We start from the raw sequence: 22,016 nt of genomic DNA, 5'->3' as shown, positions 1-22,016 counted from the left end.
TTGTAATAGTATATTATTTTTTGTATTGTATACGATTTTTCATCATAGACGGCCGAAAGTTCGTAACCCGCAAGTAATATTTAAGTAATGATTTGATGTTTACGTTTTTTTTGACATTCGTCTTGAATAATAACAAACCATCTGGCCGCGATTTTTTGACGTGTAGCAGAAAAATCGCGATTTTGTACCAACAGTGAAATGAATTAGTGATGGTGTTACATTGAAAAGATCATCAGTGCGTCGTGTACATATCATAGCGGCATCGTCGATGCTGTTGATGTGCGTCGGCTCGGCTTCCGGTACAATTTAGCGCTTCATCTTGACGTGCTGACGCTCAACGGTCGGCTGATCCTCGACTTTTTACCAGGATGACGACGGCCGAAGAAAAATAAAATAATAAAATAATCATCGCGATATACGGCCAGGACATGTCCATGAATGACAACAAAGTGACAAGATTAAAATGAATTTCAATACGCGTTATGTATATCATTTAAAAAAAAAGTATTACTATTTTTATCACATATGTATCATGCAGTCAAGTTTGAATGTCATACGTGAAAACATAATGCAATGATGATTCTTTTTTTTTAAGTGAGTCTTTCAGAGGACAATAAATCAGCCATATACTGCTGGAAAATTTGGTTTTAGAAATATAAAACCCGAGGATAAGATATTTTAAGTTGTTTCAAACTCAAATTTCCTATGTTATTCAAATGGGAAAAAGCTAAAGCTGATGACACTAAATCGGACATAGATTTTCTTTCATTAATTGTAACCCAAAAGATTGTGAGCTTTCAAGGGTTGAGCGAGCACGGATACGAGCAATTTGGGAAATAACGGACAGTCCAATGTACACCACCGTGTGCGCGCGCGTTTCATACCCTCCTCGCTTCAATCCTCCTCCTACACCTCCTCCACCTCCTCTTCCTCCTTCCAGCATAGCGCGTGTTTTCGGCGCTGCGCGCCTGCGATGCCCGATGATCTATCCGCGCCGCCGCCACTGCCACCGCTGCTACTGCTACTGCTGCTGCTGCTCTGCGGGAAGCTGCTGCTGCTGCTGTGCCGCTCCCGCTTCTGCTGCAAGTTCTGCAACTCTCTCGTTCTCTATCTCTCTGTCTAGGAGTGCGAGTGCGAGTGCAAGGCAGTTTCACCTCGCCGCTCAAGCTCGACAGTCGTGCGCCGCTGCTGCTCTCGTCCTCGAGTGCGAGCGCGAGCGAGAGATAAAATAACGAGTACATAGACTCGAGTACGTGGCTGCAGCCCCGACGCGAGACTTTGCATAATAACAACAACCAATATACTCTGTGCGAAATAAGGTATATCGAGAGCTCTCGGCTTTGCTCTGTCGCTGTGCTATTGGTGGGTGTGTGTGTGTGTCATGCCGCGTCGGAAAAACTGAACACGAGATCGGTGAAGTGTGCGTGTGCAGCGGCCGCTCCTCTCCTTCCTCGCTGCAGCAGCCCTCCGAGCACACGGTTCAATCATCGTCATCGTCGTCGTCGTTATCTTCGTCCCACATCCCCCCAGAAGCCTCGTCGCTGCAGCAGCTGAGAGCTTTCAACGGCTGGTCAAAGGCGCGCTCCGAAAGCTCCGCTATCTTGCGCCGTTATCTTTCTTTTCTCGCTCTCGGCTCTCTCTATCTATCTCTCTCTCTCGACTAGGTGATCGATTGTACAATCACAAACACAGCAAACATATGCGTAGGCCGTAGAATCGTGCTCGCCTATAATATATATGTGCGCCTGGATAACGCACACTGGGATCCATTAAAGTCACACGAGCAGCAGCAACCAGGTGTGTATCGAATTATCTCCTCGAATGTACAGCTCTGTTTTTATCATTAAACTGCGTTCGTCTATATATCTTCGCTCGATTACAGCACACAAATTGTAAATATCAACTTCCACGCCGCAATTTAATCCCCTCCGCAAGCTCGTAGCGCGCGTACACGTATCCGACATTTTTATCATCGTGAAACATTATACACGCGTATATCGACGGAATATATGCAACACAATGACGCACACACGTACACGTAGGATATCGCGTCCGACCGCAAGTTCGATGCGCTTGCGTTTATCTCTCTCTGTCGCCGCTATATGCGCGGGCCGTTATGCGATACACTATTAGTGCGAAAGCTCGAAAGCGCGAAGAATCGAGGCTGCACAGCTGCTGCTGCAAGCACGCGCGTATAATGTATGCGAGAGTCAACAACACCACTATTACTGCTGCGGCTGCTACTAATGCAGTGGAGGTAGTGCCTCGATAGATGCACGACGACGACGACGACGACTACGGCGCGGTTTTGTCTGACATGCGATACGCGAGTATATACTCCCCAACGTCGTTCCGATGTCCGCCTCATGCTACACTGTGCATATATGTACACGAGATAGGATAGATCGTATTATGACCGTTTACTTGTTGCAGCCGTGCTCCGCGCGAGCCGCGCTCCTCGGTACATAATATACCTTATACTATATATATTTCTGTCTCTCTCGTTCTATCTCTCTGGCTGCCTTGTATTTTTTATCTCCACAAGTACGTTGTACATATAGACTGACGATGCGGCAGCTGCTCTTGCTGCTGCTGCTGCCGACGCTGTCGAGCTTTTCACGAGCGGGATAACGGGTTTTGGAGCTCCGGCTCACTACGCTTGCACGCGCCGCGCGCACATCCTATCTTACCTCGAACCTCGCGAAGCCGACAATAATTAACTATTTATATTTATTATTTATTACGTACTGGAGCATAAAGCAACGCGCTCCGCGCGAGATGATTACGTTGGCTCGTTATTTTGCTTACGTGGCTTTCGTCCGCTCGCTCTCGCTCTCTACTGGAGCAGTATACGTGTTTATACTTGCTTGCCGATAATCACGATGCAACAGAGCCCCGAGATGACTCTTAAAAATATCCTAACGACCTCGTATACGCGACGGTGTCGACCCATCGCTTAAATACGTATAAAGCTCGGGCTGCATCCCCCCGGTGACTCGAGAACGTAATAAAAAAAAGACGGTAACGCGTTTATAATACGCGCGAGGCTGATTCTAATGTAACTGTTATACCGCACCATTATTTCATTGAGCTTTTTTTCAGTCGTATGTATGAATGCGTAGGCGAGCTTTATACCTTTTTTATCTTTAAATGATTTTTTTCGATATTGACAGCTCTTTAACGAGTCGCGACTGTTTGACTTGTATTATGCGTGTTTTTTTTTCTCTACGACTCGATTTCGTAAAATCGAAAATAAACATTGATTCGCGTGCTCGCCCTTCTCGATTATCCTTAAATAACTACGTACACGCATCCCTTCAAATATATATAGGAACTTTATAATTGCTTGTATAACAAAATTTTTAATAGCCGATCGTATACGACCAATGTTTTTGTTTACCTTCGGCAATTTTATGACGCATCCCGTGCATTTACGTTATTGACCCCACGGGGGCCACACGAGATGCACCCACACATATACACAGTCAATCCGCAGGGCTCGTAAGAGCCAATCTAGGTCTTATAAATATTTGCCCTTCGCCAAATGAACATTATTATTGCGTAATCAATATTACACATGCACACGTGCACTCACGCACATACACAAACATGTGAGTAATACGACGAAAGGCTAACGATGCGTATAATAAAACCGCTTCGAGCTCGAGCTTCGAGTGAGAAGCAATTCATATTACACACACGTGTGTGTGGGTGTGAGTATGTGGGCATTCGCGATGCGCATCGAGTACTCGGATTCGAATTTACGTTTTATTTACAAATATTTTGTTCATTGTGATTTGAACAAAAAAGGAAAAGAAAGACGTAACGACAGTAGCACATGCATGCGCATGCAGTTTTATTTGCATTGCAGTTACGCGTATACGCGCGCAATTTAATTGATCGACGTCAATTAAAGCCAAAGGGTGATTAAAGAGTACGGTCATCCTCTCTATTGAAATTAAAATTTGATTTTTCTTTTTTGTTTCGAACTCTCTCCCTCTCTCTCGTTGTATGTACCGTTACTAAATAAAGCTCTTGTTTACTTCAGAATGGTAAACAAAGTCCACCTCTCTTCTCTGCGTATTTAAAATCGATTCTGCGGTACGAACTAAAACTAAAGTATGATAAAAAAACAGGAGGTAAAAAAACATAAAAACGAGAATATAATTATCCGACGACGTTAATGGCCATTAACTGTAATCAATGCGCCCGCAGCCACGTCCGTTATGAAAATGTAATGTGCAAAAAGAGAGAAAAAAAAAACAAATGAAAAAGACCACGTCGCGCGCTATTGCTGATTTTCTTCCCTTTTTCTTTTTGTATACATAAATGCTAAATCGTGAAGTGCTCGAGTAAGCGCGCGGCTTACTTACTCGCTCGCTTCTCAAACTAAGAAAAAAAAAAACATTTTCACCGTCACGACCTAGATTGCGTTTATTTATTTTTATTATTTCTCATTTTTTTTGCGCAAAACAAATCCCAAGAAATTGAAGGAAAATCGTCCGACGCGCGCTCACGACGATCATCGAGCTTTCGCCCCGTGGTCTCGCGCGCGTGGATTAATGCATTAACCGCAAGCGCGAGGAAAGATGAAATATAAGAGCGGTTACTACGTGCGCTGTATTCATACATCGTCGTGTGGACTGCAGAGAAAAAAAATCAAAGGAGCAAGAATGCCCAAAGAAAACGCGTGTACTTTATTTCAGAATCGCTTTTGCATTTCTCGCCGCTCTTTCTCGCTCACTCTCTTCCTTCCTTTCTTTCTTTCTTTTTAATGAGAAATGTCCAAAGAACATAGAGCGAAAAAGAGAGAGAGAGAATAAAGTCGCGGCCGCCCGGAGTCTTTTAAATTTGTCGTCAGAAGTAAGCGAAATAAATTAAACTTGTCGTTTTCAGAACTTTCCTCTTTTGCTGGCACGCCCGCCGTGCCGCGCACCAGCCAGCCAGCCCCGGCGTGACCAAATATTTTCTCTCGTGAGTTAGCGGCTTATAAGCCAAGGGAGGGAAAGAGAGGGAATGCACACAGTTAGAAGCCTTATATATTATTATATTCCTCGCGTACAAGTGTGCGTACGTACACGAAAATATACCGTATAACAAAGAGAAAGAACGAAGTAAAAAGAGAATTTTTTTTTGTATTATTACAAAGTGTGCGTATAGTTATAAATACAATGGAAGATAACAACAAAAAAGTAAAATAAAAAAAAACGAGGTAAGAATTCCTTATGCCTTAAGTGGAAAATGGAGAGTAAAGCTTGTTGTTGCTCTCAATTCTCTTGCTTCGCCGAGTCTAGTGTCCTCTCCTCTCCTCTCTTTCTGCCCTCAGATGATATACACAGAAAGACAATGGAAATTAACCCCCGCGCGCTCGGCTGTATATATATCTAGTATAGGTTGAAGTTGGGCTTTACCTTTATGTACTATACGAAACGCGACTGCAGCTCTCCGCGACTCCTTAGAAAATTTATATATACGTACGCAACAGCAGCAGCATCAGAAGGTGACCTTCTTGCACTTTCGCGCTCGAGTTTGCCCAGCTTCGTTTCATATTTTTCTCTCGCTCCTTCATGATCCTCATCTCGCTCTCTCTGCGCTGTGCTGTCTCTATGTATCTCTCTCTCTCTCTGCTGTATTTCGCGTATATAAACATGCTCTCGACAATTGTCCCAATTTTCGCGTGCGTACATAATTCGTGTATGTGCGACGTCTAGTACACGCGGGAGTACCGAGAAGTGTGTTATTGTATAACCAGCAACCCGCGAGTACATTATTATGCTTTATCGGTGCGCCTCGTATACAAGATTTATCAAGTCCCTTAATTCCTGGCGCTAAGCTACTCGGCAAAATCGCTTATTTATTTGCGCTCGTCTAACGCAAATTTATATTTATAAAGAAAACGCGTGTCGAGGTCGAAATTCCACCACCAAAGAGCTTTAAATCTTCCGCGATCATCGCGCCCGATATAAGTAAGCCAAGCGCAAAGCTCGATTTATAAATTCGCGTCACGTCCGACGAGTCTCGCCCGCGCGCGGATGGCAGTGATTCATCGCGTACAACATATCCAAGTTCGCGCCCACAGGACTAAAGACGATCGCCCGTAATGATATAAGAGCTCTTTTCATTTCATGGATATAAATTTGATTTTTTTTGTGCGCAGGTGACCGTCATGCCCGACCCGGAAGGCGGCAGCTCGCAGCTGATCGAGCTCAACGTCGGCGGCGTCTTCTACACGACGGCCCTGAGCACGCTGACGCGCGAGGCCGACTCGCAGCTCGCCAGCCTGTTCAAGGAGCCGAGAGCCAGCCAGGGCCTGGAGCGCGACGCCAAGGGCCGCTACTTCCTCGACCGGGACGGAGTGCTGTTTCGCTACGTGCTGGACTATCTGCGCGATCGGGCCCTGGTGCTGCCCGACGGCTTCAGGGAGCGAGAGCGACTGCGCCAAGAGGCCAATTACTTCGGACTGGGGAATCTCGAGCGGGCGCTGCAGGAGCCCGCGTCCGCCTTGAATCCGGTTGGTATATACATGAGTGTTGATATATCGAAGCCTTATCAAGTTGGTTAATTAAGAGAGGCGGTGATATCGATTGAATATTGCATTCACGAATGAGCCGTTCTTCTCTCGCGCTCCGCCTCTCTGTGGCTCGATCTGGCAAATTAATAAAACATCGAATTCGACGCACAACAAAGGAGCTGCTTTTGAAAAAATAAATTCCAATCGTCGTACGTATACGGGAGCAAAAGCGAGGTCATAACTCTTCTTTTGGCTTGGAATAGAGAAAGCAGTGGCAGAGCATGTAAGGCAAAAAAAGAATTTTTCTTCCCCCCCCCCNCCCCCCCCCCCCCCCCCCCTTTAGCCCGCACACGTATTATAATCTCAACTCTGTCGGCTAATATATTCTTATATAAGGCGAGTACAAGCTCGTTCTCCGCAAGCTCTGGTCTCGGTTGTGCGAGCCGAAGTACACACACATACACACGCATGCATACTGTATGGTAATTTTTATACTCGAAAGACTTTGTGCGCGCGGAAGAAAATACCTCTCCGACGCTGACTGAGAGAGGCTAGCCTGCCTGTCAGTGTTTACCCAGTTCCCGGCCGCGAAAATGAAAGAGTGTATTTTTTTTTTATTTTTTGTTTTTCATAGCTCGCTCACTGTAACGGTGTATAATACGAGTGGGTCTGTGTGAGTGTATGTGTGTGGGTTGGCTGGCTGGCTGGCCTTTCCATCTCTTGCTTTTGTGCTCATTAGATCTTTACCCTTACTGTGTATAGTCCCACTTCTTTCGTAAAACTCACATTTATAACGAGAGCTGCTCATTTAACAATATTATCATGTAGAAATTTCGTGCGCGCCACCGCACAATGGCCAAGAACACAAAAAATGTACTGCTCAATTTCAGTTCTCCAGCGTTTGTTGGCGATAAAAATAAAACAAAATTAGTTAATCAATCTTTTTAAACAATTATGTGTATGTTAACCATTTTAACCTAAAAAGTCTCCATTGACAGACTTTCGATTTACGTATTCTTTTGATGTATTTGATCACGTATTTTTCTAAAATTACTTCCGGTTGAATTAATTTTGATTGATCATCTGATTAACTTGTCAGAAATACTCGTTACATATGTGAAACTTTCACTTACACATCTGTGTGTGTGTGTACGTGACTATCGTTACATTCACATGCGGGAAGACGCTTTGTAAAATTCAAATTAGTTTTAAAAAACAGTACATTTTCTGAATGAGTCCAATGAAATAATTATGAACGAAATTCGATATTATGTTGATTATACGAGTTTTCTGACGGTTCCATATGTTAATATGATTATTAACATGATTGTCATAAATGATTACTAAATACTGAGTACATGATTATTAAATACCGAATTTTTTTAACGGATTGTGATAAATATCCAAATTCATGTACAAGATAAATAATCAAAATAATAAAGATATCAATTTTTTAAATTTCAGAAGAATAGGGGAGAGACGGGCATGAGTGACACCATAACTTCAAACTTGCTTCCTGAAGCGAATTTTTAAAATTTTTCAAATCTGAAACGATCATTGCAAAGGGGAGCTCAAGCTCTATAACATATATTAAAATTAAAAAATTACAATGAAATTTCTATTTTTTATTGAATTTCAAAAAATTTGTCATAATTGCCCGTCTTTTTTCAATAGCCGGGAATTGTGCCATAGGAGTCGGGCACGAGTGTCATGTATATTATCATGCAAAAAATACATACATGTGTAGAATAATATATTTTTTTACTCAAAAACAATGAAGTTTAGAGAGAAAGTTTATGGAATAAAAAAGTCTCCAAATTTATCGAGAAACATTCTCAAATATTTTCAGAATTTTTTGAGATTTTTTAAGAGATTGCACTCGACGAATTGTCGGAAAATTGAAAATCGTCTCCGAAAATTCTGAAAAAATTTGGGGCTTTTTTTTGATAAATTTTAAGACTTTTTTGTTCCATAAACTTTTTCTCTAAACCCAATGGTTTTCAAGATAAAAATCAAGTTTGGTTTTTTATAAACATTTCACTTGAGGGACGCCATTTTGTTAGAAAATTAAGTAGCTAAAAAAATTTAGAAAAATTCCTTACGGTACTTCTACATCCATAACTACCTCTCATCATATTTATACCTCGAGTTTCATACTGCAACACTTGGAAAAAATTTCTTTGAGTTGATTTTTCGCGCAAATTTTTACGTTTGTTTTTGTTTAAACAACCATAACTTTTTGACGAAGCATTAAATCTTAAATTTGAGCCCGGATTCTGAAAGGGCATTAAATTTTACATGAAATTATGTATGCGCAAAATCTTTTTGCGTTTCAAAATATAAAAAAAAATCGCGTCGATCACGAACAAAAAATTTCATTATTCTGGACGTGAATGGGTTATTGATAGGTCGTCATGTGACACTAGTGCCCGACGGAAGGTGACCCTCGCGCCCGGTTTGAGTACCTTCTTTATTTTGTTAATAACTTTTTTAATATTAATCGTAGAAGAATTAAAAAAAAGGAAATTAAAGTTCAAGCTTCTAGCTTTCTAGTGATATAAATTTCAAAAGCAAAAAAATGTTTTTAATCGTTTTGCTACTCAGTTGAAATATTGGTTATATTGGATTTTTTAGTCAAAAATTTTCAACAATTTTTTTTTTTTGTTAAAAAAAATGGATTTTGAAAAATTTTTTTTCGTACAAATATCATAAATGATGAAAGGACTATGAAAAAATTTATTTCATAATTTTAAGTTGAAAATTGCATTTTTTATGGGGGTGACACGGTTACCAGCCATGTTCCACTTACCCGCCTCTCCCCTACATGAAAAAATATGTAAAATAATCACGTGTCTCACAACAAGTCAGACAATAGAGATTTTTTAGGTTAGATTGATATGAATAGTATTTCATAAATGAATTAGCGCATATTTTATACGCACATATATTCAAGCATTATAAACATTATTTCAAGAATCGTCTAAATATTATTTTCATCGTTTCATTTATAAAAAACAAGTGGGTATTTTTTTATTGATGGACTTTCCTTTAATATACGCGATGATCTGACCATTCGTCGTTTAGGGTATCAGCTTTTATAGATTCACAATACCCTCGAGTTTTAACTGATTCTCTCTACTACTGTTTAAATTGTGCGTGTGTATATGAGAAAAAGAAAAAGAAAAAATGAATACGTTTTTTCTGTATTATATAAGTGTCGTGGAAGCTGCACACTTTAATTTTACGCTGAATAGTCGGAAAAATACATCTTCGTGCGTGTACCTATGTAGCTCCTCGTTCCGTCGAGCTGAACACGGCTGAAACTCTCACGCGCACACATGCGCACGCTGCACATACACACGAACGAGCGAAGTGTGCAATCCGTGGGGAAAAAGAGGCACCAATTTTTATCAACTCGCCGCGCAAAGGGGAAAAGAAAAGTCTTCTCTCGATTTTCTTCTTCTTCCCTATTACATCTACTTCTGTTGCCGTGCATTATATATAATGTTAATATACTTACCTCTCTGCGGCGCTCAAAAGTAAATGTTGAAAATGAAATTTAGAAATAATCGTGGCCGCTTAGCGCTTCGAGTACTTCAATATTATATAGGTATGTGCGCGAGTAAATTCTTTCTTTTTTCTCGCGCATAAATTCGCAGCTATTATACACACTCGCGCGGGCAGAAACGAGAGGGTGAATTTGCTTTCTCGAGCTGTGTAGCACTTCGTGCAACTCTCGAGTATGTATAACCGTTCGACGAGGTGCTCATTTTCACGGCGGCGGGCAGCTCTTTTATACATACAACATGGGAAAGTAATTTAAACGTCTCTCGTTCCTCGTGTTTAATCAGAATTTTCTCTCTCTTTTCCTGAACGAGAGAGAGAGAGAGAGAGTAGAGAGAAAAAAATAGGAGCTCTGCTAGAGCAAGTGTATATAATAGGTAAGGATGTACGGCACGACGCGCAAGCCGAGTCGAAATCCAGCTATTTATCATCGTCAGTCGAGACTCGAGGATCGTCCGGGTTGAAAAAAGTCGACTAGATGAATAGCATTTTAGATGGAATGCGTTCTGTGAAAGGCGTCCCTTCCACCTCTCTCACTTTTTTACGCAAAGATCGAGGAAAAAGGTTCTCTTTGTATTTTATATGCTATACTAGATACGTACAGATCGCATATTCTCGAATCTCGACTCGTCTCGCATCGTAAAATTGTTTGCAAAATTCAGAGAAGATCGAACGTCTATCTGCAAGCGAGAGCGGGCGTTTGTGTGCAGCAATCCTCGAAAGATTCGCAACGATATTGATGCGCGGCCGCGTTTTATTATAGATGAAAATATCAATTTGAACGGCTTAAAAAGTCGCTTTATATACCAGCTTAAAGAAAAGCGGAAACAGTGCAATATGTACGAGAGAGAGAAAGAGAGAAAGAGAAGTATGTCAGACTTTATATCTTCGGTGTCCTGCGAGGATAGAGAAGTTTTTTTTCATTTCTATTTCCAAGTTGGTCATTTGTCGCGCGCTTCTGCGTCACCGTCGTATACATATATCTGAAGCATACGTATTACGAAGCCTCGGGAGAATTTGAAAATACTCGACATTTTTTTATTTAATAAAATAATTCAGCTTCGTGTACGACACAGCTAGCTGAATTAACGACGACAAAATTACAAAATTTATTTCGTCAAGGCTGGCTCGGTCTTTGAAATTTTATCCAACAAATTTCTTTTTGAAAAAATAATTGAAATTCTTCAAAAAAAGCTCGTATTTCAACGCGAGCTAGAGAGAGAGAGAGAGAAAAAAAGAAAGTTTATTCTTGCAAAGTGATTTCAATCAAGAATGAATTTATCAGCTGTACAATCGCCCCTACTACCCTCTTGGGTGGCAAAAACTGAACGCTCGCGAGCACTCGTTTGTGAAACTGCACACTATTATATCGCACGAAAGAGAGAGAGAGAGAGAGAGCACATATATCGAGAAAATCGAGTTTTGCCACGAGTAATTCATGCTTTTACTTTCCTTATATTATGTACCGATGCGTCTTATGTACTCTCAAAGCTTTGACGTTAATATTCATAGAAGTAAAGAGAGACAGAGAGATAGAAAAAAAGGAGGTTGGAATATCCTTTTTTCCTTTGGTGACTACCCTACATGGATCCACTAGTCAGCCACGCACACGCGCATACTTCGGTATTTTTTTTTTTTATTCCGATGAAAGTTTAAAAAATGTTCATCTTCGAGAGCGACTCGATTTGAAACGACAGAGTTCTGAATAAATTTTCTATGTATAGTACGAAGAAAACGTAGAGGAATTTTAGTTATTCTTCAAAGTTTTACTTTGCGCGTTATACCAAGACGCGCGATAAATTCTAAAAACGTCGATAGATCAATAGGTCCATGCGGAGACAAATCGCGAAATAAATATACGAATGAAATACAGCTGCAGTTCTCTCTCGTTCTCGCTCGCTCTGGCGCAGGATCGAGAGCCGCGTTGCAGCGCGCGTTATTCAAATATATATTTCACCGCATCGTGTTGCGGGGCACGTATAGTATGTGGCATGGTCCGGAGAGTGTTTACAAGCTTGGCATTCTCTCCTTCGCGTTTGTCCGCGCCGTCATTCGTTGTAAGAATTCACCACATTTGGAATTGATGCGCGCGCGTGTGCACTACAATAAACTGGCATTCTTCCGTATCTGAAAATTTCCCCTTTATTTGTTAATTTATTTATACTTGTGCGTGACAAGATTGAATAGAAAAGCTGTATAGGTAACAATTATTAAAATAGCTATCATTTACTACACTGAGAAAAACATATAGGAAATTTTAAATAAAAATTAATGAAAGTTAATATGTTGTATAGTAGTCGTGGTAAAAATCCAAATACAGTAAATATTGTAATGCCCTTTACAATTTTTGTGATAGTACACTGAGAAAAAAATATCATTTCATATTTCATATTTCACAAAATGAATCAAATAAATAAATAAAATTAATAAAATTATGATTACTTCGATGAAATATTTGATTGGCAGACATATCAAGTAAATATTTCACTAAATTGACGAAATACTTCATTGTTAGTACTACTTGATTTATTAAATTGATGAACCTTGTTTCATTTAAAATTTTGTTATGAAATATTTTATCAAAACAACGAAATATTTCACTGGTATATGCCAAGTAAATATTTCACTAAATTGACGAAATGCTTCATTGTTAGGACTACTTGATTTATCAAGTTGATGAACCTAGTTTCATTTAAAATAACGTTACTAAATATTTCATTGATTTAATCTTTTATCTATAATAAAAAACGAGTCTAATATTTTGCCGCTAGAGGGAATTCGGCAACTATTTTTTCTTATCCGCAAGTGACGAAATATCTTTTAGATTGGTATATAAGGAATCGTGTAAATGTGTTAGGTTATAGAATAATATGTTAAAAAAACTATTTTATTAAAAAAAATACTTATGCAGGACAAGAGTGCATAGAAAAGCTACGTAGGTAACAATTATTCAAAAAGCTATCATTTACATGCCGATTATCTCAGCTCAGGCGTTGTTTTTTTCTCACTTGTAATGGGTGTGCTAAAGTCTCTTCATTTGTCTCGTCGTACGTCTCAGTTTTACGAATCTCATCGCTCATGCACTCGAAAAATTGGCGTGTATTTCGTTGCACTAAAAATGGGTCTGCTAGATTCTTATTCTCCATCTGATCGACTAGACGAAATAGGTCCTCGTCGCTCATTTTTTCTGCAAGTATGCGACAAACAACGTAAGGCAGATTCAATTTGCAGTGCTCGGTCATGAATAGATCGGCTGCAAACAATTCCAACTGTCGCCTTATCAAAATATTGGCAATATGCCTTTTTACGATAAGACTCAGATAGTCATGATCCAACTGATCCAATGATGGTACAGACCAATTCTGAATATCTTTAATTATCGAATAAGCTTTACTGTAGTCCATTTGGCACATTTTATAGAGTGAAATTTTGTTGTTTATCATAATTTTATCTAACTTTGCAACTTCAAGCTCCCATCTGTTTATAAGCGTTGGCGATGGTCGATGGTTTATAAGTTCTGGTGGCATTGTCTGCGTCAACTTTTCTATTTCTTCGTGAAAATAATCAATACCTTCTTGTTTTATGAAAAGCCAAATTTTTCATGAAAATGTATCTGATTATTCATTTCGATGTATGTCCGATATTCATTTTTCTCTACGGCGTAAGAAATTAAGTTTTTTCCATCATTTCCTTTAACTCTCATCCAGCATTTGAGCATCCGCCATCTAGTTTCAAAATTCAGTACGTAGTTTTGGGACTGTAACAATTCGATTACTTGGATAATGTTGAACGTGAGAGGGTAATTTTTCATTTCAATCGTTTCGAATTTCATGTTAAACATTCTGTTCTCGTTTAAACTGAGCAGGTTCGCTTTGCGTTTCAACAGTGATCTTGTGAGCTCTACGTCAAAGGACGATACCGAAACCTGTAATGCAGTATCTCCGTGACAATTGCGCGCTTCGATGTCTGCTCCCGAGTTAATAATCATTTCAACAATTTCTTCAACTTGTTTTTTGTAATCACCGCAAATGTGATTAGTGTTGCATTCCCATGGATACAACCTCGCAAGAGCATGTAGAGGAGTCGATTGCTCATGGTCTCGTTGATTAGGGTTAGCTCCATGTCTCAATAAAATTTCTATTACATCCTTGCGCCTGTATTGGGTTGCCACGTGCAATGGTGAGCACGTGTATGTGTCGAGGTTAACATTCACGCCTTGACTTATGAACAGATGCACAGCAGGTATAATGCCAGCCATGCAGGCACCGTGAAAATACGTATAACCTGTATCATCACAGCGATTTTCCTGCAAATCTTGCAAAAAAAAATCTACAAGTTCTTGGATACGATAGCCTTTTATGTCGTTTTCCGATCTGATCACTTCTTGCTCGAGTAAATAATGAAGGGCAGATTTGCCGTCTTCGAATTTGAACTCGTGGATTTTTACTCCAACCTCTTTAAGAAATTTTACAACTCTCAATTCTCGGTCTTGTAATGCCAATGTTAAAAACTCTTCGACACATGGAAAAACCGTTCGATCTTTTATTATCTGTACGAGGATACAACGCACTCTATCGTTAGCATCGAAATGTTTTATTCCTCTATAATAAAATGTTTTGTATCGGATTTCCATATTTTCTATACTTTTCAAATCATTTTTTAATTTCTTCGCTATTTCGGTCGCTTCTTGAAAGAAATATTTCAAAACTGCACTTTCTTGAGTTGACATTTTGTAACAAAATTCACTTTGACTTTAGTAAATTTTGAATACTCGAAACACTATCGGATTGATCACTACTTAAAACTTTTCTGGCACTTGAAAAAGGCAGACGCGATGTAAGTTGTTGACAGCTTCACTCTAAAGCTCAGAATGAATATCTCGCATAGGTCCGAGGCTATTTAAAGGGGCCAGCACACACGCACACGTATACGGTCGACTGTCGGACGCGCTGCGCACAGCGTGCTAATGAAGTAGAAAGAGAGGGGGAAAAAGAGAGAATATTTTCGTCATCACGTGATCGGCCCCCATCCACTCCCAATATATACTCGACCAAATATTCGAAAGTTGTCTTTCGCTGTAACTTACATAGGGAATGTGAGCGTTGACACTATACGCTGTCGACGAACCTCGTTGTAGGGAATTTCATTTGTAAAATTGCACACAGCAGTATTAGCAGTAGTAGTTTGCTCGCGACAAGCTACGACTCATTGTAACGCGGCACAATTCGCGTAATGGATTTGCGAATTTAGCCACGCGCGCGCTTCCGAGTAAGTACGCGGGCAATATTGGGTGGAGAATTCCACGACGCGACGCCGAAGAAAATTCGCGAGTGAGAAATTTCAATTTTATCATTGAACAATTACTCTGAAATCAAAGCTTTATAATACTTGAATTGGCTGAGATTAGGAAGGGCTTTCGTGGATAAAATTTTCGCTAACGAATTCGATTATATAAGCGACGATCTCGGAATCACTACTCGCTCGCGAGCTTTTTATTCATTCAAAATCGATACGATTCGTATAATTCCGTAATCCTCGTGAGAAAAAAGTGTCGCGCAACCTTTGATACGCGCACAAGCTTGGTTCGAACGATCGTCGTGTGCCTTCTAAACTTCAGGCATTATATACGATGCGCGTGTGCTTCGTGCATGAATTTGTCGACTCGAACGAGTGTAGTTTCGCGTCGCACCGAAAATCCGCTGAAAATTCCTCAGATTCGCACTTCCTGCTCTGCTCTCTACATGTATCGGCAGCAGAATGAGCGACTGTGTTTGACAAATGTAGCCTGACAGATATCTGCTATACTGCTGTTGCTGTCGCGCGACCGGGCGGCATCGATTGCATTCGCGAAACTTTTACGACGTCTGCGCGTTTGGGCGTGCGATATATTATACTTGTACACAGCTCGCATATATATACGTGTGTGTGCATGTACAGGCGTGCACGCGCGTCAATAATAACGCCGAATAAATTCAGAAGTTAACCGTGAGCTCGCTCGAACAATTTCACACATTATACAGCGTTGCATATATATACTATCTATTTTATGTACCTACAACTGCAGCAGTCGAAGCTACGATACATGCTACACGCTGTGCTGCAGCTACGGTGCAGAATCGTGTGTACCGCGTGCTATATCGCGCGCCAGCGAGCTTTCGTTATACACACCTGGTTAAATTGCGCGTCGGGCATTTAATTTTATTGTGCTACGAGCTCTATGCAAGCTCGATGCCGCCCACGGCTCATATATATCCCGCAATATAGGTAAGGGCATTTATATACGCTCGGCTCAACCGTGTAAGATACTAGGCGAAATTTCGAATGGTAAATTGGAAGCGATTGTAATTTCGATTCCAAGCCATTTTCCAATAAACCCAGCGCGCGTATGTAAGAGCTGCGCCCCCCGACACCGCCGACACGTGTGCTTCATTAATTTTTTACCCTTTCATTCTTGTACACCCACGCGATACCCAGCGGTGTATAATGGAATTTCGAAAATTCACGAGCTGGAATTCCGAGCGAGTTTGTACGAGAGAAAAAAAACAACGAAAAAATTCATTACTAATTTGCGGCTAGCCCGATCATCGGTCCCCGTGTATGTGTGTAAGCGCAAATTGTGGCTTTCTTTCACTATAGAAGCTGCAGTTGTATTATTGTAACGAAATGGAGGTGTAGATGTGCAGTGCACGTATTGCACCCTGGGATTTCGTTTATGACTTTTTCGTTTTCCAACGGGTAATTGTATCCTATTTACTGCGAATCGCTTACACTCAAAGCGGATGAAATTTATTTTTTAGTAGAGAATCAAGGCCTCGTAACGGCTTTTCGTTTATTTATTTATTTAATTCGCTCGAGCAAATCTTGCAATTAATTCCTCGTGAAATTTTCAAATTGAATTTAGATGCTGCAGCCATCTACGTTGATGCTAAATATGCTATACAAAGCGTCCAAATTGAAATTGAAAAATCAGGTTAATCCGCGTATATGTGTACAGGATCCGCGCGCTCAACTTAGAGGCGGTCAGCCATTAGCGCGCGCGAGCGAACCTATATGTATAGGAGAACAAATGGGCAAAGTGTATATCGTGGCACAGGGAGGAGCGCGTTGAATCGTGACGGAGTAAAGAGCGCGAGAGAGAGAGAGAAAGCGAGGGCTAATCAATAAAGCCACTGTGCCTCTAAACACAGAGGAGCGAATTAAGCGACATATAATTGATCGTATACTGGGGCTGCTGCTGCTGCTGCACTGTTGCTGCGATTAATGGTGGCCTCCAGCTATGGGATAAAGCATATAATAATATAACGTAATACAGAAGGCGAACCATATTATAACCCGCGATGTACAGCAATATAATAATGATTTTCCTCTTTGTGTCTTTCTCTGTGTGTGTGCAGGCTAATCGCCGAGGCTACATAACGATCGGCTACCGGGGCAGCTTCGCGTTCGGCCGCGAGGGCCTGGCCGACGTCAAGTTTCGCAAGCTCTCTCGCATCCTCGTTTGCGGCCGGGTGATGCTCTGCCGCGACGTGTTCGGCGAGACGCTGAACGAGAGCCGCGACCCCGACCACGGCCAGTCGGATCGCTACACGTCGCGCTTCTTCCTCAAGCACAGCTCGATCGAGCAGGCCTTCGACATGCTGCAGGAGCAGGGCTTCAAGCTGGTGGCGAGCTGCGGCTCGGGCACAGCGGGCGGCAACGTGGCCGAGCTCAAGCCCGGTGTGGACTTGGAGGAGAATCGCTGGAATCATTACAACGAGTTCGTCTTCGTGCGTGAGTAAGAGAACGGAGAACAAAAATGACAAAAAAAAAGTATACGTGTGCGAGTACGATAACGTAAGGAATTCGCGACTTTTCCTGTGTAACTGCGCTCCGAGGCTTTACGACGAGTAGCTGTATAGCCGAGTCGAGCAACGAGCGACGCACTAATGCGGCACCAATAAAACGAGACGGGGTAAGAGAAAGAGCGCCGGCTGCTGTCGCTGTTGTTGTTTTCGAGCGATTTTTCGCTCAGTTTCATATAATGCGTGGCGCATGTACGGAGCGCCTGCCACAGTTTTTCAACATTTTTATTTCGAGTTATACTACCCTGTGCGTAAGCGCGCTCGCGCGCGGCAAAGCTCGCGATAATCATGATTCATTTTCTTTTAATGAAAAACGATATATTATATTCTATTATATTATATTAAAAAAAAAGAAGAAAAAAAGTTTATGTAATAACTACGCAGATGAAGATGATCGATTGCCGATGATTCTATAAAGCTATTGGCGTATACTCTCGCAGCTTCCTCCCCTCTCCCAGCTCGATTCTTTTTTATATGCGGGAGGATGCGGACTTACTTCAGGAAAGATTGAAAATACTTATTATATTATATTGATGGGTAAAACTTTGGGCTATGTAAATCGATTATGCAAGGAATTTTCATCGTCCTTATTTAAAACTCGGTCGCCTTATTGCACCGAGAGAAATATGTGGATAATTTTTCTCGGTCAATACTTTATGGTTATTCAACTCTATAACATTCCGTAAGTTGTTTTAATTTACAAGAAAAAACTAATTTAGTGTCGCCATCTGCGATGGTTTACGAACGAAAAAAAAAGATGAATTATTTATTGATGTTATTTACGTATTTTCATGAACGTTATTATTTTTCGATCAAGTATAAGACGCGCGGCATCATCAGCTGTTAAGAGTGTATAAGAAAATTTGTCTTCGAGATTTTGCTGACGAGACCTAGTTCGATGGTCGCTATACTCCATCTATCATATCGTACTAAGCCCTTGACAAATTTCCCTTTGGAATATAAGAGTAAAAAATGATCTTTCTGAATTGGCCAAAGTGATGTTCATAATGTAACTAAGAGATCGCTCATCGAACTAGACAAGTCCAAGATCTGACGTAGTAAGTAATTTTATACATTTTCACCAGTTGATACGGTACGAATTAAGAAAAAAAAATTACGAGAGAGATTATTTCAGGGCCCGAAAAAAAAGAACACCTGAAATCTGTAACTCGCCTTGCCAATCGAATTTAATAAGTAGTAATTTCAATGTGATCGCAAAAGTGTATCAAAAACAAAACAAAAAATTTATTCTTAATTGTTTAGTTTACTCTTTGTAAACGTGAAAATAACATTTAAGGCCAAGCGATTTGATTGGTTTTTCTGTGACTAATATTATAAAAAAATATAGAGGTGTGTGTCATTAAAAGCTTAAAGATGTGCATGTGTGTTATATAATGCAAAATGCCATTGGGAACAATAATGGATTTGGAATTAATCACTAAAAAAGACAAGCCAAAAACAAAAATATTGAAACAATCAAGCGGTATAAATCATAAAATATTATATTATATCCTATATAAAAAAGTATAGAATCAAAGTTATTGTTGTAACGCTTCAGAGATTTGCCGACACTGTTATTATTAGCAATAAAATCTATAGGAAAATTAAATGTTTGCCGAATGAGTAAAAAGTATATAAACTAGATCATTTAGCGTATTATGTGTGTGTCGATAAGCACCTCTGCAAAAAATATGTATGGATCATTGATATTATTATCGCTGAGAATAATAACTTCATGCATTGGATACGCATTACTGTACATGTCTTCATCCATAACGAAACACAAAAACGCGATACATGATAACGTTATAATAAATAATATATCTGTGAATGGAATGATAATTTGGAAACTTTCGATTATTTTGTACTTCTACGAGTATGTGTCTTCTGTGTGAGGATTATAGGGTCAGCGCGATGTATGAATTTTATCTCCTGTGAATCCCCATTAATTACAAAAATATATCGTGTGCGTAAACAATGTACACGCCGAATTGCCAACAGAACCACTGAAATTACGATCTATATAAAGTTTCAACGGAATTGATAACTTGTTTCGATTGCTTATTTTTGGTCTTCTCTCATAATTCTTGTGATAATACGTATTTTAAATTGTACAATACACACATTCGAATTTAAAATATGACAAATGAAGAAACTTATATTTACTTTAGCTCATCATGGGACCCGACGTATACAATCTCTTTTTAAAACCTCTTGATCTTGGGTAGAAGAGAAAGGACTAGAAAATGAAAAGAAATACAATTAAAAAAAAAAAAAAAAAGACTAGTACTATTACACACTGACAGGGAAGTCGGCTCTGGGCGATTATACGTTTTGACGTACAAAAAATAAGTACACATGTGGCTATTATAAATGTATATCTATGTATGCAAACGCCATTGGTACATAGCTCATACGCTCTCAGTTACGATGTGGGTGATATAGAAATAAAATAAAAAAAAATAAAAATAAATAAATTGTTGAAAAAGCTCACGAAAGACATTGTGTGTAATTATTCAATAATACCCTTCTTCACTCATTAAAATGTATTTATTTCAATTGATAATAATGATTTTTTACTTTTAATTGCTTCATATATTCGCAATTATTATTTTATCAATAAAGAGAGACTTAGTTCGAGTGAACGATCATTTGAACAAGTACCAATGCAAATTTAATCTTTATTTTTTTAACGCAGTTAAAAATGTCCATTAATCTGTCTTTTTATTCTTTTTTCACGGATAATTCCATGAATTTTATATACAATTTATAAATATTTTAAATGCGTGTCTATCGAGACTCGATTCGTCATCGATCTGCCATCGTGGGATTATACCCGCTCATGGATAAAAGCTGGCGTCGCTGCACCTACTTTATGCTCTATATGTTGCGCACAGTAGTCGGTTTGGGGCTCAAAGCTCCTTACTCGTCTCCGAGCTCTATAACTAAACTACAGCACCCGTATGTGCCCGTATACGTCTCTTGCGAGGCGACGGCGGCAGCTCCGACGTGAGTGTATAGGAAGGGGTTATATACATACGTATATACGATATGTGCCCTCTTGCATTTTGCAAAGCTTCGTCATCGTCGACGCGCCATAATGGCTCGTTCTACTTGTTCTCTTTTGTAGAGACAGAGAGAGCGAGCGGGGCAGGAGGAGAGAGAGAGAAAATCCAAATATTTGATGACTCGATTTTGACTTTTTCTTTTTACCCTCGTTGCTTAATTGCCTCTACACCCTCTCTCTCCCTCTCTCTCTCTCTCTCTGTAGGTACGCGACGTCGTGTACCCGCCCGACTTTGTATGCCTACGCGCGCATTCCGTGTTTGTTTTATACATGCACGCCCATGTGTGTGCGCGACGTCTGTACAAGACTGCAGCAAGCGCTGTACACGCGCTGCGCATACAGAGATACGCGCGACGGTGGCTGTGGCTGAGGCACATTGAAGCGAACGAGAGAGAAAGAGAAAGACAGATGAAAGCTCAAGCCTAAAGCCAATAATAAAATTTCAAAGCTCGCTTGCTCGGGCTCCCGTCGTCGTCTTTAAACTGCATTTATAAATATATGCCTTATACGAGCGCAGTGGGTACAATGATTAGACTCGAGGCGGTATTACGGAGGAGTACATCAAGCACTGGCAAAAGATTTGCCTCGAGCCCATCGACTATGTAATATGAAATATATCGAATGATTGACGTGCGCGCGAGTTCAAGGTACGCGATGATGAAGCGTTTTTCTTCGCATTCCCGCGCACGGAATATCATTACTCGCTATATACGTGGCAGGGTGAGGAATTTTTTTTCTATCTCTCTCTCTCTCTCTAGAGCGCGCGGAAATTCATGCCGATGGGCGCGTCTCGATCGAGGTAGAAAATCCCATAGCCTGTCGTATATTATATATAACCCGGTGATCAGTGCTTGCAGCGAAATTATATATAGAGAAATACAGAGAGAACATCTCGAAATTATCGGGAAAATCGCAAAAACGTTGCTATCGTGTATGAAATTTGCCAGGATTATTCGCTAAGGATAGATGCGGATGTATATATAATAACGTAAGCCGGAGATTCGCGGGAAAACACTCCGCGTTATCCCCCAAA

At 40.4% G+C, this 22,016-nt stretch overlaps 1 protein-coding gene across 1 annotated transcript; it reads left to right on the top strand.

The window, feature by feature from the left end:
- The first annotated feature begins 1,052 nt into the window (after window positions 1–1,052).
- LOC106652343 (BTB/POZ domain-containing protein KCTD16) lies at window positions 1,053–20,416 on the top strand. The gene is made up of 3 exons (XM_014371263.2): window positions 1,053–1,797; window positions 6,158–6,511; window positions 17,470–20,416. Exons 2-3 carry the CDS (start codon window positions 6,167–6,169, stop codon window positions 17,851–17,853), a joined length of 729 nt encoding a protein of 242 aa, XP_014226749.1. The 5' UTR covers window positions 1,053–1,797; window positions 6,158–6,166; the 3' UTR covers window positions 17,854–20,416.
- Window positions 20,417–22,016: the final 1,600 nt, after the last annotated feature.

This window comes from Trichogramma pretiosum, unplaced genomic scaffold, assembly GCF_000599845.2.
Source record: "Trichogramma pretiosum strain Unisexual culture from Peru unplaced genomic scaffold, Tpre_2.0 scaffold6, whole genome shotgun sequence".
NCBI classification, from domain to species: Eukaryota; Metazoa; Arthropoda; class Insecta; order Hymenoptera; family Trichogrammatidae; genus Trichogramma; species Trichogramma pretiosum.
This window is presented reverse-complemented; position numbering and strand designations above follow the sequence as displayed.